Consider the following 27321-nt stretch of genomic DNA (forward strand, 5'->3'; position numbering starts at 1 on the left):
AGAGCCTCCTCATACATCGGTTGCATACGTATCCTACCCTCACGTACGTAACTCCACGTATCCCTCCCGAGAAGGTTGATCCTCTATATATTTTCTCCTCTCGCCGTGAAATTCCTCGTCCGCGACTGCCCTTCTCGCCTTTCGTTCTCCCCAAACGAAAGGTAGATCTACTGTCTTCTCCGCCATTAACGTCTGATCGTATTTACTTCGAACTGATATCGATTTGGTTGGCTTGCGTAGGCGACAGGCGACGGGCCTAGCTACAATCAAGACGTTGATGAGTAAGCAGTCGACCGGAGACGAGGAGGCGGCGCCGTAATGGGAGGGGGAGAGCAAGCGTCTGCCTCTGAAATGCCAGCGGCCGGGCTGGTACCCGGGCCGCCGGGGTTGATGCGACGAGCATCGACGAGGAATCCCACGACGGCGACTTTCTCAATGGAGGTGTTTGACAACGAGGTGGTGCCGGCGTCACTGGACAGCATTACGCCTGTCCTTCGAGTTGCCTCCAAGATTGAGGCAGAGCGCCCTCGCGTTGCTTATCTCTGTGCGGTTCTTTTTATCCTTTTGTTTTTTAATAAATCCTTTAAATGAGGAGGAAACTAAATGAAAAGATTTTAATTATAAAAACCATAATGGATTGAAATCAAAAAGTACATCCTACATATTTTTAAAAATATTTTATAATAATTTTTTTTGTTATTTCAATTTTAGGCCGATTTTATGCATTTGAGAAGGCACATAGACTTGATCCTAGTTCAACCGGACGTGGAGTTCGCCAATTCAAAACTGCCCTCCTTCAACGCCTTGAACGGGTAAAATTCATGATTATCCAATAAATTCCTTGAGTATTCTAAATTAATTATCTAAATATTTAAAAAATAATAATTTCATTTCACCATTTAAAATCTATCTTTGATTTAAAATGCTTTAAACATTTTAGAATTATAGGATTCATAGAGTTTTACAAAACAATAACATGATGATATAATATGATGATAAATATGTAATCTTATTTTATCAGAGTATTCATGTCAATTTCTTTATAATATTTTTAAAATTTATAATAAATTATTTATTTTATTAAATTTAGATAATTATTTTTCATTAATTATTTTAAAAATTTTATTATCTTTATTTTTTATTATTTTTTATTTTTTTATTATTTTTTCTCTCTCCCTGTGTGATATCTATATTTTATTATCCAATTTATTTCTTTTATTCATGAAATCTAAATTTTAAAAAAATGAATAAATACTGATACAAAAGTTTTTATATAAAATATAAAATTTAAAATAAATTTTGTATTTAAGGAGAAGATATGGATGCACTTAGGGTTAGAAATTATTATAGAAAATAATAAAGTTAGTAATGGTATGGAATTGCAAAATTTAGAAGAGTTGATTTTAAGATTTTGAAATTACAAGGGTATGCTAAGAAATGGTGAAGTGTAGGGGCAAAAATGAAATATTACCTATGAGAATGAGATTTTCGATATTTTGAATCGTCTACGTAATCGGAGTCGAACGCATTCCAGGACAACGGAACGAGTCTCTCCCGAAGGGTGAAGAAGAGCGATGCCCGAGAGATCCAGAGTTTCTATCAGCAATACTACGAGCAATATGTTCGTGCTCTCGATAGGGGCGAACAAGCCGACAGGTAAAGCTGGATTCGCTTTTGTTGCAACATGTTGTGATTCTTGCGGCATCCTTTGTTTTGTGTTCCCAAATCCCAATTTGTTTCTGTTTGCAGAGCTCAACTCGGGAAAGCTTATCAAACCGCTAATATCCTTTTTGAGGTTCTCTGTGCCGTTAACAAGAGCGAGAAAGTTGAAGAAGTTGCCCCAGAGGTTCGCCCACGATGTTCAATTGATCCAATCAGATTTTTACCCTTTTGTCTCCTTTGAGATTATTGGAAGGAATGATTTAGCTTCTTATCCGTGTTTGGTGATCTATTCGCAGATCATTGCTGCTGCCAGAGATGTCCAAGAAAAAACCGAAATTTATGTACCCTACAACATCCTTCCCTTGGATGCTGCTGGTGCTTCACAATGCATCATGCAGCTCGAGGAGGTTCTATTCTTAACCCTTCAAATGACAGTATTGATTTTTGGGAGTAATTATAGATAGGGAGAAACAAGGTACTCTGGTAGCTTTAAGCAAATCAGTAACTTGAATACATTCGAATTTGACAGATAAAAGCAGCCGTTGCAGCCCTGAAGAATACGCGGGGTTTGAACTGGCCTTCTGTTGGTCAGCAAAAGGAGAAAACAGGAGAGTTGGATCTACTTGATTGGTTAAGAGTCACATTTGGGTTTCAGGTAGAACATTTGCAAATAACAAATATGTCTTTTGTTTCTTTAAAATTACTTTTAACATTATTAGTATTTTTCTGTTTACAGAGAGACAATGTAAGAAATCAAAGGGAACATTTGATCTTGCTCCTCGCCAACCTTCACATAAGGCTGTCTCCGAAGCCTGAACCTATTCATAAGGCATGTATATCGAGCTTCATTAAGTTAGATAAACAATATTGTTTGCCCATTCATTGATGAATATTGTGTTCCTCTGATTGTTATTTGAGTTATTTTGTTCTTTCAAGAATCTACTTTTGAAACCTGGTTGTATGATTAAATAACTATCAGGTATGATCACATCACATATATCTTTCTGTAATTTGGTTGCGGTGTACTGACAACCTTTTCATATGAACAAATTACTGATAACTTAGAGGTCTTTTAATATTTTCTGAATATTGAATCTTTCTCATATCAGCATCTCAAGAATTTATTTGAAAGCCATTTTGACATAGTGTATGTTTCTTCAATCATTTTTGTGTCATGGGCCTTTCAATATGTGCAGCTGCAGCCATGCAGTGCATGTGGTTTCCTTATTATTATCTTATATTGACAACCAAATAGAGGAATAGATTTCTATTATTAAGCACTATCCTACCTAAGATCTCCTTATTTGTGTGTCTCTAAAAGGAAATAAATTTTCTCATGCTTAGGATCATCCATGTTTGTTTTTCCATGTGAATCATAATGTGTTACTGTATTCACTAGCAATCTTACCTTTCTCACTTCAAATGCAAATATGTTATTTTATTTATAAATTGTGGTTGTAACTGAATTAGTTCCCCATCACAGCTAGATAATCGTGCAGTCGATGCAGTTATGAACAAAATATTCAAGAACTATAAATCATGGTGCAAATTCTTGGGAAAGAAACATAGTTTACGGTATTTGAGACCTCTATTGGTTGATTTATAAGACTATTAAAATATTTCTTTTGGTCGTCTAATACTTTATATTTTAATTTTAGTCTTGCACAAAACCTACAACCACAAGAGATTCAACAGAGAAAGATCCTATATATGGGTCTGTTTCTTCTTATCTGGGGTGAAGCTGCCAATCTTCGATTTATGCCAGAGTGCTTATCTTATATATTCCACAATGTGAACCTCCATCCAGAAATATGTTGTTTCCGGTTATATTGACATTACCTTGTTATTCTTAAAATAGTTTGGTCTTCCTTGCATAAATGATAATCCATGATGGTTTTAGATGGCATATGAGCTACATGGTCTGTTGGGTGGCAATGTCAGTGTTGTGACAGGGGAGAATGTTAGATCTTCATATGGTGGAGACGATGAAGCATTCTTGAAGAAAGTAATCAGCCCAATTTATCATGTGATTGAAAAGGTATGCATCCCTCAAAGGCTAAAATTAAGGATTGTGCATCATAGGTGGAACAACAGAGTTATGATGATTTACATTTCTTCAGGAAGTTCAAAGAAGCAATAACGGAAAAGCCCCACATTCAGCTTGGTGTAACTATGATGACCTAAATGAGTACTTCTGGTTTGTGAACAGATTTAGATCACTAATAGATTAACAGTGTTTTTTTTTATTATCTTTTTGTTAATTTCCACGATTGAGGTAAACTGCATAACTACTAGGTCGGCTGATTGCTTTTCCTTGGGTTGGCCTATGAGAGATGATGGGGAGTTCTTCAAATCTATACGACAATCAAAGCCTACAGTTCAGGTCTGATACAGAACTTCTTGTTAATAATTCAAACTGTCTAATTGATTTCTTTAAATATAGTTGCCACTGATAAAAACTCATTTACAGGTTGGACGTTCATCCAAAAAATTGCCTAATAAAAGCACAGGGAAGGAAAATTTTGTTGAGACTAGAACATTTTGGAACATCTTTAGAAGTTTTTCTCGCATGTGGACTTTCTATGTAATAGCATTACAGGTAATATCATGTCATATATAACATTGATCATCATTCCAGAATATAATCCAATTTGTTGTTTATTCAGGCAATGATAATCATGGCCTGGAGTGGTTATTCACCAGCACAGATTTTTCAGAAAGATATGTTATACTCATTATCTAGCATTTTCATAACAGCAGCACTTCTGCATCTGCTAAAATGTATGATTTTTTCTTAATTCATAACTTATTGTTATCACTATAGTTCTCACTAACACAACTTTATGTGCAATTTAACTTACTATATGATGCATTATCCTTGCTTCCTTGGACCTGAACGAGTCATGAGTATGATTTATTGTGAGCATATTGCATGTGACTGATGATAATTGATTGATTGGTACTGTTTGAGAGAATTCACATCCATTTCTGTTTTCTAAGTTCAACTTTTTCCTGGGATGGTGTTAATGAGAAAGAAAATAATAATGGACTGCTGCCATATAGAGTATTGCACCACAAAGCTTGTATGGACGGACATAAGCAGTCATTGACTATTCAAAATAGATTGATATATTCCCTTAGATGTATTTGATGTGTATGATAAAGGTCATATTATCCTTGAACCAAGATGAGAAAACAAGATCTTTTGAGGAGAAAATGAGTAAGGATAACTGAAACATAAGATCAATTGTGATGTTCTTGACAGTCTCTTATAGGTTTCACTGCAATAAGTAGTGATTCTATACTCATGCGAAGAATATTTCACTAACAATATAAGATCAATTGTGATGAAATATTTGACTGAAACATAATGTAATTGAAAACATTGGCACGTGAACTAATCTTGTGGAACTAGTTTGAGATGAGCCATGTATATTTGTTTGCACAATTTAATAGTAGATCTCCTCTTAGCTAGAGAATATATATCAAAATATTTTGGCCTACTCTCTATTTCACTTAATATTTTATTGTTCATTGACAAACTGTCTACTAAGAATATTACAATATTATATTATTCAAGCTAATATTACGCACCAAATTTGTCTATGGCTCTCTTAAATTGCAATTTTTTTTAGAAGGGATGCATGGTAAAAAAAATAGTATTAGCTTTCATTTGGTTCATTCTTCTATTCATCAAACTGCAGCCATCATGATTTTGTGTTCTCACTTAATCACCTTCTTTTTTTTCTCATTACAGGTATTCTTGATCTTATTCTTAATTTCCCTGGCTATCATAGACGAAAATTTACTGATATCTTGAGAAATGTCCTCAAGATATTAGTGAGTCTTGCATGGTCTATAGTTCTTCTTCTGTGTTATATTGATTCGTCACAGATAAATTTGCCTTTGGGTGGCATTTTGCAGTACCTTCATCAGATAAAAGGCGTTCCGCCTTTATATACTATGGCTGTGGCATTATACGTGTTGCCTAATGTTTTAACAGGAATGCTATTTTTATTTCCTATGCTCCGTAGATGGATAGAGAATTCAGAATGGGGCATTGTCCGAATGCTCTTATGGTGGTCTCAGGTGTGTAGACCCTTTTTTTCCCATTTATTTACCGGGAGGTAATTATTTTCTTCATTCAAAGATTAAAAGTAATTGAATTTTATCTTGGTAGTTTTTTTTTCCTGAAAAACTTATCTAGGTAGCTTCCCTCAGTTTCTTCCCAAGACATACTGAGGAAGTAGTGGGAGAATTATTTCCCCAACCATACTAAAATTGGCTCCCACCTAGATCAGGTGGAATGCTGTTTCATTTAATATATTTTTTCATTTTTTTATTATCTTGATTTGAAAATAGTTTTGTTTAAAATGTTTTTAATCGACTAATATTTTATATTTAAATTTCCCTCCTTTCCTTATTGCCCTCCCTTTCTCTTAGGAAATTCTTATAAGGGAAACTACCCTTTTCCCCTTCCTCCCAAGGAAATACAAACTAGGTCAATATTTCTCTTCTTGTTTCTTTCCCTTGTAGGAAACACAACTTTAATTGTCACCATGGTACATCTCACCCTCACAAAGAACTGAATGGCTTTTATCGAATTATAGTATTCTTATATTAACATACCAGTCAAATGATCATTTGCTTTTAGTTATGGAATCAATAGGCATTATAAGTAGGAAGGTTGTGATGCACAACCTAACCTAATTGTATAAATTTCTTCTTGAGGAAGGGAACTATATTCATAGATAATCTCCTACTAATACTTTTTCTTTTAGTTATGAATCAACAGACACTTCAACTATGAAGGTTTAGGAACCTAACATATTTCTCAAATTCTTTTCAGCCAAGGATTTATGTTGGGCGCGGTATGCATGAGAGTCAGTTGGTACTATTCAAGTGAGTTTATAAATCTTTGTTTTTGTTTTGACTATGGAAATTTTGTAAAATTCTTACATGGATTGTTATCTTTTAAGGTACACATTGTTTTGGGTGTTGCTGTTATCTTCCAAGTTTGCATTTAGTTACTTCTTGCAGGTAACTTCTCCTTTTCTCTCTTTTGCACATATGTTCATATAGATTATAGCTTTAATTAAGAATATGGGAGGATTCTTTTCTCTCAACATGTTGTATGATGTGGCAGATACAACCTCTTATAAAGCCCACAAAAGATATAATGAATGTTCATAATGTACATTTCGCCTGGCATGATTTTTTCCCCCAAGGTATATTGCTCAACTTTTTACAAGTTACATCAGATATTATTTGATTAAAATAGTTCAAATCATCTTTGTTGTAGCTCCTGGTAATCTTGGTGCTATTATTGCGCTTTGGGTTCCTGTGATCTTGGTATGTCAATATTGCTCTTTGTGGTTCTTGATTTTAGACATTGTTCTTTATACTAGTAGTGGTCTTTGTACTTAACATCAACAGGAATCATGTATGACAAGTTAAACTTTTCACAGGTGTATTTTATGGATACTCAAATATGGTATGCAATTTTCTCCACTTTATATGGAGGTGTCTCTGGAGCATTTGGTCGACTTGGAGAGGTAAAAGATTATGCAAGTTCTGTGTATGTATTTATTTCTTCAAACAAATAGAAAATTAAGTAGACTTTCTGCTTGTTTTTTGGTCTTCACCACGAGGTGTCTCCGCACCTCATTGGATATGAGACTATGCCTCATTCAGAGTGGAAGAAACAAGATTAAACCCCTTCCAATAATGTGTTGAGATATTATCTTAATAGGATTATTAGTGTACCGGTCCAGTTCCACATTGCTATTTTAGGTTTAGGTTTCTATACTGAGTCCAATATGCATGTAATATGCCTTTATAACATATATATTAATTTTGTTGTCCAAACTCTGCATGATATTAGAACACCTCTTTTTGGGTTAGCATTTCCTAAAGAGGTATTCTGTCAAGGAGGAGCAACTGACCTTCTCTCATCCACCTCCTTATCTTCTTGTTCTGTGCGCACTGAGTCCTTGAAACATTATATTGATGAAGCTCTTCATGACCCATTGCCTTCTCATCTCTTGGCCTTCTCATCTCTTGACCAAACTTGTGTCCAAATTTATCATCAACAACCAAATCTAACAACCTCTTCTACCTCAGATCAGTTGCATGCATCTACCTGTCTTCTCCTGAGCCTCTTATGCATGATAGCTGACCTTGCATCCATGCGTTCTGGTGAGTAACACAACCTCATTCCAAGCACCATGTGCCCTTGTGAGCCATTACCTCCTCATGCAAAACCACGCATAGGGGTGGGCATGAGTTGGGTTTAATGAAAAACTCGAGCTGGCCCAAATTAAATCAGGGTATAGAAAACTTGAATTGGGAGGAGGTTGTCACTATTGGTGTTGATGACTGGAGGTAGGGAAGCAGGGTGGAGTCCGAGGCTGGAACAAAGCACTGGGAGTCATGAGTCAAGGGAGCAATATCATCATAAGTCAGAATGCAATGCCTAAATCTTCAAAGGAAGATAGGGTGTCAGACAGCCAGATGACGGTTGCTGATTTGGGTCTCTCAGTCTCTGCCTCTTGGGATGAACAAATACGACACATTGACAAATGAGCATAGGGAAGGGGAGAATTAACGAATTGGGCAGACAATGAGTGTTACTGCATAGGGGAGAGGGAGACAAGCTGATGATTGATTTGTTTGGTTTTTAGGTTTTACAGTCATGCTACTTGACAAATTTATTTGAAATTTATGTTCTTGCATATATTGATTAGTTCTTATTGATAGACTTATAATTGACAACCTGATTAACATAATAATGACTGATAATTTGTTGCATGTCAACTTAAAGTTATATTTCTTGATTTCTTGTTACTCAAATTTCTAATTCCTATCTTTATCATCTTGTAGATACGAACACTAGGCATGTTGAGATCACGGTTTCATTCTTTGCCTGGAGCTTTCAACACATGTCTTGTTCCATCTGAGAAAGTTCGTCACAAGGGATTCTCTCTATCAAGGCGCTTTGCTGAGGTTCTCTTGAAACTGATATTGTGTATTCTCACATTGTTATTTTGGTTCTTTTCATCTAATACCTAGCAAAATTAGGCCTCTCCAAGTAAGAGAACTGAAGCAGCAAAGTTTGCTCAGCTTTGGAATGAAGTGATATGCAGCTTCCGAGAGGAAGACCTTATAAGTGATAGGAAAGGCCTTGAGTTGACTTATCTGTCTACTTTCTTACATTCAATATTTGCTGGTTTTCTTCAAGGGAGACTCAAAATCTGTTTATGTAATTCAGGGAGATGGATCTTTTGCTAGTTCCTTACTCATCCGATCCTAGCTTGAAGGTGATACAATGGCCACCATTCCTACTATCTGGCAAGGTAAATTATTGACACTGTATCTTATTCTTATTGAGTGTTGTGATTCTTGATGTTTGTTTTCTGTAAATTCAAATATTTGCTGGTCAGATACCAGTAGCACTAGATACAGCTGCTCAATTTCAAGCAAAGGATTCTGATCTCTGGAAACGTATCTGTGTTGACGAGTACATGAAATGTGCTGTTATCGAATGCTATGAGTCCTTTAAGCTCATTCTTAATCTTCTTGTTGTCGGGGAGAATGAGAAAAGGTTTGTTGCAAATCCTTCATGACTGGATCTTTAGAAAGCAAACAGTTTCTAGTTTTGAGTCTAAACTTTTACTAATTTTGCTTTTGCATTTCAGAATGTTGAAAATTGAAATTTAAGTTTATTTTCTCGAAGTTTTTTTTTTATGTTACTTACATGGCCAATGACCTAGTTGATTACTCACAATGACAATATAATAGGAGATACTACAGAAATTTGGTGACAACTGGTAAATTTAACGCACATAACTTGACGCGTAATAGTAACACTCATAACAAAAAAAATTGGATATCAAGGAGCATTTCAGCTGCCAAAAGAATCATGCAGGATGTTCTATTCCCAAGTACTACAATTAATCTATGGATGAGAATTTGGAGATGTCATCTATAAAAGAAATCCTATTACTTTTCCTTCTTATTTTATGAGGAAGAAATTCATTGTGAAGTTTTTGAATTCTGCAAGCTTTGTCTGAATTTCCACATTATTCAAATTTCCTTTTGGGCATCCTATGCATAAAGAAAGGTTCTTAGATAGAAAGTTAGTTCATGCAAGGTTCTTTTGCATGTATTTTGCTTTATCTTCCTATGATATCATCATCTTATGATTTTTTTCTTTGCACGTTTGGTGACAGGATTATTGGTATCATTATTAAAGAGATTGAAGCTAACATTGAAAAAAATACCTTTCTAAGCAATTTTAGGATGAATGCCTTGCCAACACTATGTAAGAAGTTTGTGGAGCTTCTTGATATATTGGTAAGTCATACTTTGATTTGTTAGTTGATGTCTCCATCCTCCCTAGTTGTTAATAGCTGAAAAAGGAGGAAAACTGCTTTCTTGCAGAAAGAGGGCGATGCATCTAAACGTGATACAGTTGTATTATTGCTTCAAGACATGCTTGAAGTAGTCTCCCGTGATATGATGGTTAATGAGATACAGTCAGTGAAACACAAACTCCACTTGAATAATTAAATTAGTTATTTTTGGATAAACAAATTTCTGAGATCTGAGATCTGAGATTTTCTTATGATTTTTAATATTTTTTTTCAGTGAGTTAGTTGAACTTGGGCATGGTAATAAAGATTCAGTACCCCGAAGACAGCTCTTTGCTGGTACTGGTTCAAAACCTGCAATATTGTTTCCTCCTCTACTTAACCCACACTGGGAAGAACAGGTGATTCTCAATCCAACTCCTCTTTTGTTTTTTGTTGATAGCAAGTTACTGACGATCTACCTTACTGCAGATTAAACGACTTTACCTCCTATTGACAGTGAAGGAATATGCAATAGATGTTCCTACAAACCTTGAAGCTCGTAGAAGAATAGCATTTTTCACAAATTCTTTGTTTATGGATATGCCCCGTGCTCCTAGAGTCCGTAAAATGTTGTCATTCAGGTATGACACCCTATTATCTGAATGTATTAACACCAAAAGGATTGAGTAATGCATATGGTTTCAATCTAAACCATTTATTTGATATATATCCTGATCACTGCAACATTGTTGTTCATATTAGAGATATAAACCAGAGAGATATAGACAATGCCACTATCTTATCTCATCATTATCACCTGAAAGTTTTGACATGTATACTTATCAAGAAAGGCTATGGTGTAGATGCCTTACTGTCAAATTTTCTGTATTGAAATAATCACAACCCTAGTGTGCAATTTTATGGCAATTATCTCTCAAACACTTTGATTTAATTTAAAGCGGTTTGCAGTGTGATGACTCCATACTACAGTGAGGAAATTGTATTTTCCAAAAGTGACCTTGATTTGGAAAATGAAGATGGCATCTCTATAATATTCTATTTGCAAAAGATCTATCCAGGTTTTATTCTTTTCTATTCTGGTCAATCTGAGATTCACTGTAGAAATTTACTTTATTTCAAGATTTTGTCATTGTATTAATCTGTTTGATGATTTGCATTAGATGAATGGAACAACTTTATGGAGAGGATCAATTGCAAACGAGAAAGTGAGGTTTGGTCCAATGAAGAAAATGTTTTACAGCTTCGTCATTGGGCCTCTCTTAGGGGACAAACACTTTGTAGAACTGGTAATCAATGGATTGCATACTACAAACTCTTATTATCAAATAGAAGTTTAGTCAACTACTTCATTTGATATAAACGTTGTGCAGTGAGAGGTATGATGTACTATCGTAGAGCATTGAAGCTTCAGGCGTTTCTAGACATGGCCCAAGAAAGTGGTTAGTCTTAGCTTCTTTGTTTTAAATACTTAGGTAAAGATATTTGGCTTCTTGATTTCTGTTATTTAAATCATTCTTCTCCAGAGATATTAGAGGGATATAAAGCATTTACTGATCCAATGGAGGAAGAAAATAAGAGCCAAAGGTCATTATTTTCTCAACTTGATGCCATAGCAGACATGAAATTCACATATGTTGCTACATGCCAAATTTATGGCAACCAGAAAAGGTCTGGAGATCGTCGTGCAACAGACATTTTGAACCTGATGGTTAAGTATGTGTTTTTCTTTTCTTATTCAAATTAGCAATGTCATAGTTTTTCATATTTTCTTGCTTATTATTATAGCCCAATTTTTTCCTTCAATATCAACCTTAATGTTGTTGCTATATACATAAATTTCAATCTCACAGCTAATATATAAAGCCGGAGAATTTTAGTGGAAACAATAATTTGGTAGTTGAGAACTGCATGTTCTTTGCAATTTGAATATATATCAGAAACTATGGGGGTTCAATTCTGTATCTAATCCAGACATCAAGGATTGCAACTTTCATGCGCTCTGCGTGTCTACCTTGAGCAATGTTATGATACCCAATTAGTACAACAACAGTTAAGTTTCTTATTTATGCAAGCCTGAGTTTGATTGATTATTCATCCACAATCAAAGTAAAAGGTTGAATAAAAATTAGGAATGGCAAGAGAAGCTGACAAATGATGAGTACAACTTACATATGGAAAATCAATGCCATTTCTGAAGTTCATGAATGGTTGCTCTCTAGTATGCATAGTCTAAAATTAACTTCTATGCTCATTCAAGTTCTTAGCCGACCCCACCTAGTGAGATAATGCTTTGTTGTTGTTTCTGTTGTTGCTCATTCACATTCTTATATGTAGATCAAAGGTGTATGAATGAGTGGCCATCTTACTCTGTTCTGCGTGCTAATCTGAATATCAATTTTTTGGGGATAAGTTACTGGTTTCTTATGGATTGGGTTTTAAATTTTTAATCAAATAAGATGTGAAAAAGGAAATCTGTTGGACTAATTTTGAGATTGAATTGTTTTGTAATGCACTCACTAGTTTTGGTCTAACATTGCATCTTCAGTGGTTGCAAAGAAGAAAGAAGATAAATGATTCTTGATGATTTTACTTATCTTCTATTAAATGCACAGTGCAATCTAACCATTAAGTATTCCATAAATGTAGCTACCCTTCCCTTCGTGTTGCATATATCGATGAAGTTGAAGAAAGATATAGTGACAAGGTTCAGAAGGTCTACTACTCTGTGCTCGTAAAAGCAGTGGACAACCGTGATCAAGTAACCCACATTTCATGATAAAGTCATCCAATATTAAGAACCGCAGTCATGACATACTGGTATATTTTGTTTTTCTCCCTCTTCTAGGAAATATATCGAATAAAACTACCAGGGGCGGCAAAGATAGGCGAAGGGAAACCCGAGAATCAAAACCATGCCATAATCTTCACTCGTGGTGAAGCTCTTCAGGCTATCGATATGAATCAGGTAACAAAAAACTTCTGAATTAATTATTGACTTATTTAGTTTTTAGTTTATCAGGGCTTATCCTTTTCGTGAAACATGTAGGATAATTATCTAGAAGAGGCATTTAAAATGCGTAATCTTCTGGAAGAATTCAATGAAGACCATGGACTGCGTCAGCCTACCATCCTTGGTGTACGTGAGCATATTTTCACAGGAAGGTAAAATACGTGATTACTTATGGAGATTTTATATCTTTTTACGATCCTTGGAGATATGATCTTATAGATTTGGGTTATTTTTTGTTTCAGTGTATCCTCTTTGGCATGGTTTATGTCAAATCAAGAAACCAGTTTTGTAACAATAGGGCAAAGGGTCCTTGCGAACCCATTAAAGTAAGTTTCTATTGTTTGCTTTTCAAAGTTCCTTTCCATTTATAATATATATATATTAAATCTGTTGACCTGTTAGGTTTATGGAAGATTCTATGATTCATCTTAATTGGCTTTTCATTTAATTTATCCAGAGTTCGGTTTCACTATGGTCACCCAGATGTGTTTGATAGAATCTTTCACATAACTAGAGGTGGCATTAGCAAGGCATCTCGTGGGATCAACTTAAGTGAAGATATATTTGCTGGTGATGTTGCTAACATATTTTTCTTTTTACATCTAGCTGATTTGTTGTTTATCCTAACTCATATTACTCGACTATCAGGCTTCAACTCCACCTTACGACGGGGAAATATCACCCATCATGAGTATATCCAGGTTGGAAAAGGTCGTGATGTTGGACTAAACCAAATATCTCTATTTGAAGCAAAGGTTGCTTGTGGCAATGGAGAACAAATACTCAGCAGAGATATCTATCGCCTGGGGCATCGCTTTGACTTCTTCAGGATGCTATCATGTTATTTTACTACTGTTGGATTCTACATCAGCTCGATGGTAACATCTATTCATTTGTCTCAAATTCAAATAATTCTGTGTTCATATTTTACTTTAACCATTTAAAACCATTTACAACTGAGACGATGGAAAGATCAATGTCAACATCATTTACGAATCTTTGCTAGCAAAGAATAACACTTATTAATATTTCTTTGCTCTACATGTAGATGGTTGTGATCATAGTTTATGCTTTCTTGTACGGAAGACTTTACTTGTCGCTTAGTGGGCTGGAGGATGCTATTATGAAGCAGGCAAGGAAGATAGGCAACACTGCTCTAGAGTCGGCCATGGCATCTCAGTCAATCGTTCAATTAGGTTTGCTAATGGCTTTACCAATGATCATGGAGATTGGACTTGAAAGAGGATTCTGGACCGCCATTAGCGACTTCATCATAATGCAACTTCAGCTTTGTTCTGTGTTCTTCACATTCTCCCTGGGAACAAAATCACACTATTTTGGAAGAACAATGTTGCATGGTGGGGCTAAATACAGAGCCACTGGACGTGGATTTGTGGTCCGACATGTAAAGTTTGCTGAGAATTACAGGATGTATTCCCGGAGCCACTTTGTTAAAGGGTTGGAGTTGATGATAATGCTTATAGTTTATCAGATCTACGGTGCAGTGGCAACTGATTCGATCGCATACTTACTTCTGACTTCATCAATGTGGTTCCTTGTTGGCACATGGCTGTTTGCACCATTCGTTTTCAACCCTTCAGGTTTCGAATGGCAAAAGATAGTGGAGGACTGGGATGACTGGAGCAAATGGATGAACAGTTGGGGAGGAATCGGTGTTCCAGCAAACAAGAGTTGGGAATCCTGGTGGGATGAAGAACAGGAGCACCTGAAGTCAACTGGGTTCTTAGGAAGATTCTGGGAAATTGTCCTCTCTCTTCGCTTCTTTCTTTTCCAGTACGGGATTGTTTATCACCTCCATGTTTCCAATAACGACAAAAGCATCATCGTAAGTTGTTTCAGCCTTCCTGTTTCATGTGCATCATAATTACTATCCACGACTTAATATGTATGTCATTGCCCAGAAGATCTGATCTTTTTCACATCATCTAATGTTCCTGCATTGATCAGGTGTACGGACTGTCGTGGTTTGTGATAGTGGCGATATTTTTTATACTGAAGGTGAGCTATTTCAGCTTTGCATGGCAGATTATCTTGAGTTGCATCATTTCTTCTTTCCTCATTGACTGAACAAGAACTCTTCTGTGCAGCTGGTGTCAATGGGGAGGAAGACATTTAGTGGGGACTTCCAGCTCCTGTTCCGGCTGCTGAATCTGCTCCTGTTCATCGGATTGGTTGGAACTCTGATCATTCTCTTCATCTTCCTCAATTTGACTGTCGGAGACATCTTCTGCAGCATCCTCGCTTTCATGCCTACCGGTTGGGCTCTGCTTCAGGTGCAGCATCGCTAATTCGCAGGCCTCAATCGTCTAATAGTATGAATCCTTAAAACAACAAACTCTTAAATTTGTTCTCGTTATTGGAGCAGATTGCACAGGCACTGAGACCAATGGCGAAGGCTCTGGGTCTGTGGAGCTCGGTCAAGGCCTTGGCCAGGGGGTATGAGTACGTGATGGGCCTGCTGATCTTTTCGCCGGTTGCTGTCTTGGCCTGGTTCCCGTTCGTCTCCGAGTTCCAGACAAGGCTGCTCTTCAACCAGGCCTTCAGCCGAGGACTGCAAATTTCACGTATTCTGACCGGAGGAAAGAAGCACAACTGAGCGGATTGTTGCAAGTTTTGCTTCTAGGAGTTGCATTCAGTCATCCTTCTTGAAGAAATATTAGAATTGTTTGTCTCCAATTGGTGAGATTTGGATAAGGGAGGAGAACATTACCTCGATAACAATTCAAGGTTTTGTACAAATGGAGTTATTAAAAAAGGGAAGAAAGAAAAAAAAAAAAAAAAAAAAAAAAAGGGAAAAAACCCTTTAAATTATTAGATTTTGTTACCTTGCAAACCAACCATTATCCCCTTTGTCATCTTACAGCGGTCGACGAGACGATGGTGGTGAGTAGGAGAAAGGCGATGTTGGTCGCCTGAGCATGGCTTAGAGGAAGATTAGAGGAGATTAGGAGAAAAGAAGAAGATAGCAATGTTAACTCTTCATAAAGAACCAACTATTGTCTCTTTATTGGTGCATTTGGTTGGAAGTTCATTGATTATCATCCTCTTCCTCAAAGTAAACATACAAAATATAATTATTGGAACAAAAAGTCATAACGTTCCTCCAGTTCAATATTGCTGGCCCCTCAGTTAAATATAAATAGATAAATGAAGGATTTTATAAATATATGCATTTAATTGATAAAAAAAATTTAACTAAAATCACCTTCTTTTTTTTGTTATCACATATTATTTCATCAAGTAAAATTGTTGATAATTAAAATCTCCACTACTACTCCGCATTGTAGTTTACAGTTTACAGAGATGGTTTGTGGCGGTCGACTTCTCTACTACCTCCTTATCTCCCTCGCCATCGCTCTCATCACCTACAACGCCATCATCTCCTCCACCGCCACCCTCCTCGCCCCCGGCTTCCCCGGCCGCCGCGGCGGTCCTTTCTCCCGCTCCTCGTCATCCGATCGGGTTGAGAATCGCCGGCAGCTGTTCCACACCGCGGTGACCGCGTCCGACTCTGCCTACAATGCCTGGCAGTGCCGGGTCATGTACTACTGGTTCAAGAAGGCCCGAGAAGCCCGACCCGACACGGAGATGGGCGGATTCACCAGGATCTTGCACTCCGGCCGGGCTGATAATCTCGTGGACGAGATCCCCACCTTCGTCGCAGATCCCCTCCCTAATGGAATGGATCAGGTGATTCAGCTACACACCTCTTTAATCTCGTTAAGATTTTCCTTTTTGGGGATCAGCATTGAGTCCTTTGAGCGACGAATGAGAATTTATTTACAAACTTGAAGTAGCGAATTCCCCAGGTTGCATTTATTGCCTCTTTTATCTCTAGTGTTTAGACTGATTGCTGCGAACAAGTATGATCGCTCCACCAGGTATTTGTCCTAAAAATCTGATTTTTTTTTTTTCCTTTGAGATATAGTACCAACGGTTTAAAAATGATGGCTGCTACATGATACCATTCTATGAGTTGGAACTGGAAATGTTACAAAATCAGTTATCAACTTCAGATACTTTGGGCGCAAGCTTTATTAGGGTTATATATCTTCAACTTTGTTGGACTGAGTTAGGGGTAGGAAACTTGGCCAGTGTCAATTTTATGCTACAAAGATTATCAACTTCAGATAGTTGGGGAGCGAGCTTTAATAGGGCGTATATTTTCAACTTTGCTTGGCTGAATTAGGGGTATGAAACTTGGCCAATGGTATCTTTAGTGAGAATTCTTAGCTTCACTTGAAGGTTTTGTAGAATGAAAATTGGAGTTTGGTGGACCAAAGTGGTAGAGAATTCATGCCGTGTAAAGTGCAAAAATGCATGTTCCTCTTGTAACATTATTAGCATCTCTTGTTGCATTGGTAAATCAATTGATCTAGGTTGATGAATGATGATGTTCTCTTTGAAGATGTCAGAAAGCACATCTGAATCTAACAATCCTACTAACAACAATACTCAGGTCTTGTGACATAAAAATGTCTTTATTTGCTGAAACTGTCAATTTTATTAATTGATCATGATCAAGCTTCTTTATTTTGCTGTTATAGGTATTTTTTTGGCCATTGGTTATCGTTTCAATGAGCTTCTATTCAAATAAACACTATGGATTTGTCACACAATCTCTTTTCTATATTCTCATTCCCTTGTCTACAACATTATATTCATGTCATTACACAACGCATGCCTTTTAAATTAAAAGAAACAAGAGGCAAATGACTAAAATTACATGCTATTGCTAACAATAATGGTTTTAGACGTGATTTCCTTTTGTATCTTGTTGCAGATTAGTTGCTGAGCATGTGCTGAATGTGAAAAAACCTTGAAGAAGTAACTCGTATAAATGATGTATAGGATAGTAACAAGCTAATATCTTAACAAAGTAATGCAAGCTTTAAAGTATACCGACAAAGATGAAAAGTTGAAGTGTAAATCGTCGAGAAGAGTTGTAGCAGCTTGCACACGTAAATGAAGCATAGTAGTATCAGTAGCACAAATAAAGAGAATGAGAATGTTACTCAAAAAAAGTTGATTGTGGCACAGATCTCGAGACGTTCTTTTATAAGTTGCATTCGGTCGACTGAACATGCGTCCTTCCTTCTTCGTCGAGATCCGAATTTCGCTCCATTAATTGCATTTAATGTTCGTATCACCTTAATCGGTCGATCGATCAATCTGATTTCCTTCTTCGCTGAGATTTGAATCTGCCAATGTGTATACCAAAATAGGTTCGGTCGACCAATCCCTGGGTTCGGTTGACCAATCCCTGGGTTCGGTTGATTAGTCTAACTTCCAAGTTTGCTCTACGCGATCTGAACTCTGCCACATCAGCTTGGTTCGGTTGACTGAAACCAATCCCATTGATTTCTACAAAACATAGTTAGTTCCACAATATAAAAAATATCCTCGTACCACAAATTTAGCGCAGTAGTATAATGATGCATGAGTAAGAAAAGACAGTAAGACTTGCCTTGATCTCAACTTGGAGACCACCCGGTTTTTTCAGTTGGATCAGCGGCCTAGAGTTTGTCCCTTCCCGGGACACGACCTCCCCATCGCTCCACTCCAGTTGCTTAACTCAACCTACCTGCCAAATATCGAGTTCTCTAGATCTATCTGGACTTCGTCTTAGCATCGGATCGGCTCACTAGGACTTTCCCTCGATATCAGGTCCTCCAGACCTATCGAGTCCAACTGTCCGGTGTCAGGTCCTCGACCCACCTGGACTTCCCATGCCTGGCTTCCACAATCTGCTAAGACTTCCTTGCCTAGCCGCAGCTAGGGCTTTCTCGGTTGAGTAAACAACCTGCACACTTAGTCAATTCATCATATCCAACAAGACTTAACTTGAACCTTTGACAACATCAAAACTCAGGTTCTATTCTGGTGCACCTTGCACCAACAACTATAATCTTGTAGCAAACAATACTTGTACCAGAAGAATTACTGCTTTGAAGTAAATTTGTTCTAGATAAGCACGAATCTATTTTTTTTTCGATGTAAAAAACACTTTGGATTGAACACTTTATGATATCATGATATACCTTGAATAACTTAAGGCATGACAAATTATGTTAAGTTACATAGTTATTAATGCAATGAAAATTTTGAATTATTTTATGGAGTAATTTTACTTACTCCCTTGGTGAGGTTGAAATTGACACTGATCGTGTTTGCTTCTAACTTAAAAGAGAGAGACAATAGAAAAAGAAGAGCAAGCCTTAGCTCCATGACAACCATCCTTAGGAACCTAACAATCTAGCCCTCAAAGATTCTATTGGTGAAATGGATGCTTTGCTTTCAAGGGTAAAAATAATGACATTGACCCTCTCAAACCCCTGCATTGAGCCTTTTTAGAGACACCTCTTTTGGAATTCAAACGCTTTGTGAAATGCTTAACTTTGAAAATTGAGTTCCATTTATACTTAGTCTTTTAATTAGTGTGACGAGGTTCTATTTTTATCACAGGGGTATATCGTTCTCAATAGGCCTTGGGCATTTGTTCAGTGGCTTCAGAAAGCTACTATCCAGGAAGAGTAAGAAAAACAGAATCAGAAAGAGCTTGATGTATTATTTGTTGATAATTATTTATATGACTTTGTTATTCTTAAAAATGTTTCCTGGGCAATTAATTGGATCTTGCCTTTTGTTTTGAGTTTTTATTTGGAACACACCCCGATTTTCAAAGTTTGGTGAATCATGACCTATTTAAGTTTTGTTCCCAATCTATTTATGTGCACAACAAGCTGATTCTGAATCATTTTGTTGATTCAGTTTGTCTTTTTTAGGATGTTTTGGAATTGAAAAGCCTGAAAACTCACATTCAGGTGTAAGCGAACTCACACGAAGATCTCAATCTAAATGAAATCAGTATGTTCAACATTTTGTGCATTTTTGCTCCTCACAAATGATTATAAAATTATCTTTCTAATTCTTTTTAGGTTGGATAGGACATTTTAGGAAGGAAAGACCTAAATCTCACATTTCCAGTGAAAATGAACTCACACAAGATTGTAACCCAAAATGAGTCAAAATGATAATTTTATTTCATCTATTTTGGCGCACAAAAATCTGTTAACTCTAAAATCAGTTCTGACTCATTTTGGATTTTTAAGACATTTTAGGATGGGATATGTGCCCCACATTTTGGATTATTTATAACTCCACACAGGATTTTAACCCAAAATGAGTCAACAAGTTACTATGAAATTTTGCTCGCTCAACATTCTGCCATTTCTGCACTCATCATATTGTCTATGAAATTAGTTTGTTAACTCAAAATGAGTTATCTAGGACATTTTAGGATGAATTAGATCCCAAAATCCATATTTTAGGTGGAAATGAACTCACACAATATTCTGATCCAAAATGAGTCGATAAATTGATTCCAGAGGTTAGATTGAGAAAAAAACTGACATGGGGTGTTATTTAATAAATCTTGGAAATGGGGTGTGATACAGTAAAAATTGAAAATAAATGGCGTGATTCGGTTATTTCCCATGTTGCTTTCTCCTTTTTGTGCAGGTATATCTTCATGGCAGAGCCGGACCACATCATTGTTAAACCCATACCAAATCTTGCTAAATTTGGTTCTGCTGCCGCATTCCCTTTCTTCTACATTGAACCCAAAAAGTATGAACCTGTTCTGCGTAATTTCTACCCAGAGGATAAGGGTCCAATCACAAATATTGATCCTATAGGAAATTCTCCTGTCATAGTTGACAAGGTATTTTCCATTCTCTCTTATTTTTTGCCCCATTCACATTTTTAATGAACATTCTGTGTTTGGCTTTAGGCATCTCTCAGGAAGATTGCTCCAACATGGATGAACATCTCTTTGGAGATGAAGAAAAATCCTGAGGCAGATAAAGCATTTGGTTGGGTGCTTGAAATGTAATTTCTTGATGTCTAAATTGTCATGACTCCCAGAGTCATCAAGCAAAAGTCATATTAAATTTCTTTTTCAGTAATTGTGTGATATTTGAATAAGAATGTTGAATATGTATTTGTAAGTTTCTAGTGATTCTGTATTGTGTCTTGGTTAAGTAGTAATTCATTTGTCGTTTCCAAGGTATGCCTATGCTGTGGCATCTGCTCTTCATGGAGTTGGAAACAGCTTACATAAGGATCTCATGATTCAGGTATGGCAACTTTATTATGCACAATATGCCACTTTGATTTTGTGGATTTGCTAAATACTTTTTTCAATCACTTAGCCTCCTTGGGACTTAGAAGTTGGTGATAAATACATTATCCATTATACGTATGGATGTGACTATAATATGAAGGTATATTTCACACTCCACTGTTGACACTTGCTGGAAAAATTATCTTCTTCTTCTTCTTTTTTCTAATTTTGATCACATTTCTCAGGGAGAATTAACTTATGGAAAAATTGGAGAATGGAGATTTGATAAAAGATTATACACCAATAAGTCTCCACCCAAGAACCTTCCTTTACCACCTGCTGGAGTTGCACGGAGTGTGGTACGGATTTCTACTACTTCAATCTCTACTGATTAAACTTCAGCTGACAGATTTTGTTGTTTTGTTAGATCAGTTAATAGCTTAGATCAATTTGTTTAATTTTGAAGAGTCTTATTCGATATTTGTGCTAGTAAAGTATTCAAGTTGTTTGTCCAGGAGTTTTATACTTGCATTACTCTATAATAATACAAGACTACTATCCCTGTCTGTTCCGCACTAGGGTCTAATATCACAGTGGAAATCAGAAGATGAACTAACTCTAGGTGGATCAAGAGTGGACAGTTGACACTAGATAACATGATCTGACATCGATCAAAGTTGGAACAAAGCATAATCTATTATTCATGTGGGCAAAATACCAGCTGGTACAACTGGCTGTCAAATGGAAGACACGTGTATGAGGTAGAGAGAGGCATGAGTTAAACAGGATAAATCCAAGGAATCATAGCAAAATCAATCCAGTGATGTGTCTTTAGGTGAGAAAGAGCTAAGAGCATCCTTCGGAGCTCCCACTGTGATGTGAATGCACCGAAGGAGATCCCTCCCATAGTGGGAGGGAGCTCCATTAATTTTGAGGAACATGGTTCACGAAGCCACTTCTTCGTTCTTTTTTCTAATAAATATTTTTTTTTCTATTTTAAAAAATAAAAATAATAAGATATATAGAAAAAGTTAAGGAACGTTAATTTTTAGCCGTTGATCGGTTAATTTTTATTTTTTTATTTAAAAAATTATATATAAATATATTCTCAACATTTCATTCTTCTTATCATTTTCTTAATTCTCTACTTCTTTCAACCACAGAAATATCTTGATTTATTTCAAATGGCTGAAAATCCAGATCAATTTATACTCCGTGAATTTTTGAGAAATGAATTGATGGAAGATGCAGAAGATATAGATGAGCAAAGAATACTTCGGCTATATGAGCAGCAACAAATGGTATGTCAAAGAGCTCAGTTCTAGTAGAACACAGAGGAGAATGTATTTGAATCGGAATTGTGAAGTCGGGCATGCTCGTCTTTTCAATGATTACTTCTCTTATGAGCCCATATATCCTGATGATATATTCTAATGTCGAATGCAAAGAGGGTTATACCTTCATATAGTCAATGCCTTAAAAAATCATTCAGAATATTTTCAATGGAAGGTCAATGCTAAGGGAAAAAAAGGTTTATCGTCACTTCAGAAATGCATGGTGGCTATTCGTCAATTGACGTATGGAGTCTGCTGATCATTATGATGAGTATCTATGAATTGCTGAAACAACTATCATCTAATACTTATTTGACTTCTGTCGATATGTAATTGAAGTGCTCGAGGCTCAATATTTGAGAAGACCTAATGCTTCTGATATCCAACACTTGCTTGAAATGCATGAGCAAAGACACGGCTTCCCTGACATGTTGAGTAGTCTTGATTGTATGCATTGACGATAGAAAAATTGCCCATTCGTTTGGAAAGGCAAGTTTCCTAAGGGAGATTATGGCGTCCCAACAATTGTACTTGAAGCAGTCGCATCTACTCATGGATATGGCACGTCGTTTTTTGGGATTGCAAGGTCACTTAATGATATCAACGTACTTAATGATTCACCTTTACTCAACAACGTCTTACAAGGAAATACATCCAAGGTTAATTTTACGGTTAACAATACCCAATATATAAAAGAATACTATCTAACTAATGAGATCTATCCAGAATGGACTACTTTCGTCAAGAGCTTTCCATGCCCCCAAGATCCCAAGAGAAAAATGTTTAAGAACCGACAAGAGACCACGAAAAAGGATGTCGACTGGACATTTAGGGTGCTCCATCGATGAGCAATATATATAATGAAAATTGTGGAACCCATGAAGGAGTTGTTGAGAAGTTTTTTGATAGTGGAGAGATGTGTGAGGTTTTTTACTTTTGACGTGACGTGGATGTGGCAATGAAGGAGCTCATGGAGAGGTTCTATGAGTGTGGATGCCTAATGGAACAATTTCATTGAATCATTAGTGGTTAACTAACATGTTGTATGGTACTCGACTGGACTGTTGGATGTGCATTTACTTCCAGGGCCTATAAAGGGGAGAGACTCCAATTATTTGGCCTTATCTTTGACTGCATTAGGCAACAAATATTTGTCTAGCTCGAACACTCTTTGATATCACTTTGGGCTATAAAGGACCTGAGCATGCAATCTTGAACTCGTCTTGCATGGATTTACCATTTCACCCAAACTCATTCCGTATATGTACATGTCCATGCCACATCATCAGCCCATGGCGCCACGTAGAAAGAACATCATTTATACATATTCTTGAAGAACCAAGAGAACATAACGCTTATATTGCAATGCATAAAATAAGGAAGTTGGTTGTAACTTCCATTGATAACTACCACCTATTTATATCTATATATAATACTTAGGACTAATAAGGAGTATCTTTAAGAAATTGCTATTTGTTTCCGTATTAGGAGGATTGCCCACTTCATTAGGACAAATGTATTGTAAGAATTCTATATGAGTGAGATAGATATTTATTTTCCTTAAGATAAATTGTATCTAACAGGATCCAAACTGATTAAATAGGTTAGGTAATCTTAGTTACCTGAAAAAACCACCCGATTGCAACTTCTAATTATAGACATGGATTCTGTCTCAAGTGTAGCAAGACGAGGTCTTGAGGATAAGTTGGTTTGATTAAGTTGTGGGTTACTTAAGTTGATTTCACTTTCTGAGCCGCAGACAAATAGAAATAGAGGTTTTTTTTCTTCTTTTATACGCTTTCAATACTTTCATAGGATTCTTGAAATGCTGGTGGCACTTCATTTTTGCCTGTTAGTGCGACAACCACTTGCAGTCATGCTAAATGCCAAAGCTTTTTAGGGAATCTCTTGGTGTTTTGGATTATGAATTTATGATAAACAAATTTATAATTAGTTCCTGAGTTGTGACATACATAGGTCGGTTCTCCTAGTTTTGCTTAGGTGACTCTTGTCAAGATGCTAAATGAGGCAACCGCAAACATTCCGAATTGGGATACCTTGTGAAATGTTAATAGCAGTCAAGACGAAGAATCAAATTTCTTGTTGGACCAAAGCAAGAACTTCATGAATGTTGCTGCAAAAGCTGTTTATAGATAATCTACAACACATGAGCACACAAGTATAATGGCGTAAGAACTCCGTAAATCATTTTTTGCTTTGTTGAACGGTTAGCTTATTTGTGCATTTGGAGATTAATTTTTGTGCGTCAGTGTTTATTACATGAAAGTAAATAATCAAAAAAACAAGTAAAGCAACATCATATTGTAGGGTAGAAAACATTTAAAGTTTCTTCTATGCTATTTTGTTGGAATTTTATGGACACATTGTCAATTTCTTATACAGAAGGTTTGTGATTAGTTAGTTATTGTTCAGTAAATGGCTGAGAAAATATTTATTTGTTGGAATGCTTATTTACTTATTTTGTTAAATTTAATATATATATATATATATATTAAAATAATTATATAGCAATAGTCGAGTCTGAAACTTTTATAAAGGGTCCATGTCATCAGAAAATCCAAAAGAGATGCCCCTCTTCTATTTCAACAAAAATAAATTCTTAAAAATATTTATCACTAATTCACATGTATATGTATATCTAATTTTTTTTAAATATCCAAAGATAAAGTAGGTGACTCAACTATTTTATAATTCTAATTTGTAAGGCTATAAATTTTCTCATTATCAGTCAGTAGGAAAGGACGACCATGCCACAGGCAATTGTACGATAATAATATTTTTTTTTGGATTAGGATATTTCAAAAAAGTCCATACCAAATCCTTGCCTTCACCTAACCGCATCAACTAACCATAGGTGGTTAACTTAACCCGAGTTTTCAAGTATGGCGAATCCAATTCCTCCCCCACTCCCAACCGCTGGCTAATTAACCCGGCTCGATCATTAGGTTCAACGAACCGAAGATTAAGAAAATGGCCACTTGATCCTCCTCCATCCTATTTCTACCCGGGAGCAGTCGCCACAGCGTCTAGCACCGTCGCCTACTCCGGCCGTCGACGTTGCTACCGCCCTCTCGGCCTCGCCTTCCTACCCGACCCTCCGGCAATGAGCGGCGCCGCCTCGATAGTTTCGTCGTAGCTCGCCTGATCCTCCCTCTCGGCCGCTTCGATCTGCGTTTCGGGTACTCTTCTCGGCGAATCTTTGAATTTTGAGCACCGATTTCTCACGGGGATTTCTCCCTTTTCAGTCCAAAACGCTGTTTTCGCGCTATTGATTTCTTCATCGGATTTTTATGGGCATCTCGCTAGTTTGATTTTTTTTTTTTTTCAGCTGAATTTTCCGTTCTTTTCCCCAAGTTTTTTCAGCCGAAGTTTGATCATCTTTTTTTGTTTGAAAAATAAATAAATAGATTTTTTTCCGAGTTCGAAGTTTATATTGATATAAACTATTTATTTTTATCGGATAAAAACTCTGCAAGCGTCAATTTTTTTTAAGAAAAAAAAAAAAACAGGACCGCAAGAACTATTTTTTTTGTGTAAAAAAAAATGTTTTCTAACGGTTTATTATAAGATCCGACGGCTTTCTTTCCATCTCATCGCTCGCAGGCTGAAATCGCGGCCGTCGAAACTATGGAAGTTCTGCTACCGACGATGCCTCCCCTCCCTTCTCCGACCTTGCTACCGTGCTACGCCGAGGCCCTCGCCGCCGCTGGCCTCTCCTTCCTGGTAAGCTCCGGCCCCCATCTTCTGTTCCATTTCTTGCTCGTTAATCCTCCTCGAGTCGCTGTCGCCTCTCGTCATCTTTCCACCTCACGTTGAAAACCTCGGCTTTTACCGGGCGAGCGCTATCTTGCGCCGGTGCGGAACCGAGGTCGAATTAAATCTAGCGTTTCGTGGCGGTCCCCACTCCGATTGGGCAAAATCGTCAGTTTACTTTTTTTTTTTTTTTTTTTTTGGGAAGAAGGATTTAAGAAATGCTCAGCATATACCGCGGAACATTCCCTTGTATACTTGCACGCTGTCTCCATTGCTTCGCTGCCACCTGTCCAAATTTCTTCGAGCCGAAGCGTAACACGTTCAACGTCGAGATATGACTACTATCTCGGCACGTGCTTACGTGTCCGGTCTATTTTTAACGAACGAATCATTTCGCTGTTCTACCTGTTTATATCTAGTAATTAGGTAATCATTAACAATAAATTAATTAAACACGTTTTTCTTATTCTATATCTTTTCGAGAAAAAATGATATTTCTTTTAATACGGTAGGTGAAATGCAAAATTTGATACAACTTTTGAAGGATTGAAATTTAGATTTCTTTTGCTGTGTTTTGCAAAATATTCATCAAGATTAGCAAAAACAAGAAGAATATATGTTGAGTGCCTTTGTTTCTCATGTAAATTTATGATTGATATGTCAGGATTCAGTCTGTGGCATGGTTTACGTGCAAGTGTTTACGGAGAAATATAAAGGAAAGAATGAACAAAATGAGCCTGCCGATGCCGGCGATGAAGGTGGCAGTGGCAGTGAGGATGAGGAAAATGTGTACGAGGATGGTGGTGCTGCAGGGGGCGAAGAGGATGAAGATGGAGAGGGATATGAGAACCGCAACAACAACAATAATAATAATAATCAGAAAGATTCTGGCAATGGGGCTGGAGGTGAGAACGGGGAGGGCGACGACGACGAGGATGGAGAAGGAGATAATCCTGAGAATGAAGAAGAAGATGATGACGAAGATGATGATGGTGACGATGATGAAGAAGACGAGGAGCA

At 36.8% G+C, this 27321-nt stretch overlaps 2 protein-coding genes across 4 annotated transcripts; both read left to right on the forward strand.

The window, feature by feature from the left end:
- Positions 1–51: 51 nt before the first annotated feature.
- Positions 52–15825, forward strand: LOC122002130 (callose synthase 5-like). The gene is made up of 42 exons (XM_042557198.1): positions 52–544; positions 712–812; positions 1535–1656; positions 1750–1846; positions 1959–2069; positions 2192–2317; positions 2399–2491; positions 3146–3237; positions 3321–3453; positions 3563–3700; positions 3783–3859; positions 3958–4045; positions 4133–4261; positions 4329–4443; positions 5420–5751; positions 6512–6564; positions 6642–6702; positions 6809–6890; positions 6965–7014; positions 7131–7217; positions 8545–8667; positions 8743–8837; positions 8933–9017; positions 9105–9265; positions 9894–10017; positions 10105–10199; positions 10312–10435; positions 10506–10657; positions 10986–11095; positions 11198–11323; positions 11408–11476; positions 11561–11750; positions 12684–12795; positions 12883–13002; positions 13084–13199; positions 13290–13373; positions 13505–13617; positions 13696–13925; positions 14096–14893; positions 15016–15066; positions 15156–15341; positions 15434–15825. The coding sequence occupies exons 1-42, from the start codon at positions 319–321 to the stop codon at positions 15662–15664; spliced, it is 5808 nt and encodes a 1935-aa protein (XP_042413132.1). The 5' UTR covers positions 52–318; the 3' UTR covers positions 15665–15825.
- Positions 15826–16347: 522 nt separating this feature from the next.
- On the forward strand, positions 16348–27021 carry LOC122002135 (hydroxyproline O-arabinosyltransferase 1-like). Of its 3 annotated transcripts, XM_042557202.1 has the most exons (10): positions 16348–16758; positions 19534–19601; positions 20590–20791; positions 20861–20958; positions 21137–21206; positions 21282–21353; positions 21439–21552; positions 24529–25727; positions 26152–26271; positions 26966–27021. In XM_042557202.1, exons 1-8 carry the CDS (start codon positions 16372–16374, stop codon positions 24589–24591), a joined length of 1074 nt encoding a protein of 357 aa, XP_042413136.1. In that variant the 5' UTR covers positions 16348–16371; the 3' UTR covers positions 24592–25727; positions 26152–26271; positions 26966–27021. The 3 variants fall into 3 exon arrangements, with proteins under 3 accessions (XP_042413136.1, XP_042413138.1, XP_042413139.1); XM_042557204.1 differs by lacking the exons at positions 26152–26271; positions 26966–27021 and having other exon boundaries at positions 16439–16758; positions 19534–19632; positions 22357–24599; XM_042557205.1 differs by lacking the exons at positions 19534–19601; positions 26152–26271; positions 26966–27021 and having other exon boundaries at positions 16439–16758; positions 22357–24599.
- Positions 27022–27321: the final 300 nt, after the last annotated feature.

The sequence above is a fragment of the Zingiber officinale genome, chromosome 7A, assembly GCF_018446385.1.
Source record: "Zingiber officinale cultivar Zhangliang chromosome 7A, Zo_v1.1, whole genome shotgun sequence".
Lineage (NCBI taxonomy): Eukaryota > Viridiplantae > Streptophyta > Magnoliopsida > Zingiberales > Zingiberaceae > Zingiber > Zingiber officinale.

Coding starts and splice junctions, on each gene's coding strand:
- LOC122002130 (XM_042557198.1), top strand. CDS start 319: ATGGGAGGGGGAGAGCAAGCGTCTGCCTCTGAAATGCCAGCGGCCGGG. Junction 10,436..10,505: donor ACCCACACTGGGAAGAACAG/GTGATTCTCAAT, acceptor ACCTTACTGCAG/ATTAAACGACTTTACCTCCT. Junction 11,477..11,560: donor AGACATGGCCCAAGAAAGTG/GTTAGTCTTAGC, acceptor ATTCTTCTCCAG/AGATATTAGAGGGATATAAA.
- LOC122002135 (XM_042557202.1), top strand. CDS start 16,372: ATGGTTTGTGGCGGTCGACTTCTCTACTACCTCCTTATCTCCCTCGCC. Junction 19,602..20,589: donor AAAGCTACTATCCAGGAAGA/GTAAGAAAAACA, acceptor CTTTTTGTGCAG/GTATATCTTCATGGCAGAGC. Junction 21,553..24,528: donor CTGGAGTTGCACGGAGTGTG/GTACGGATTTCT, acceptor AGTTTTGCTTAG/GTGACTCTTGTCAAGATGCT.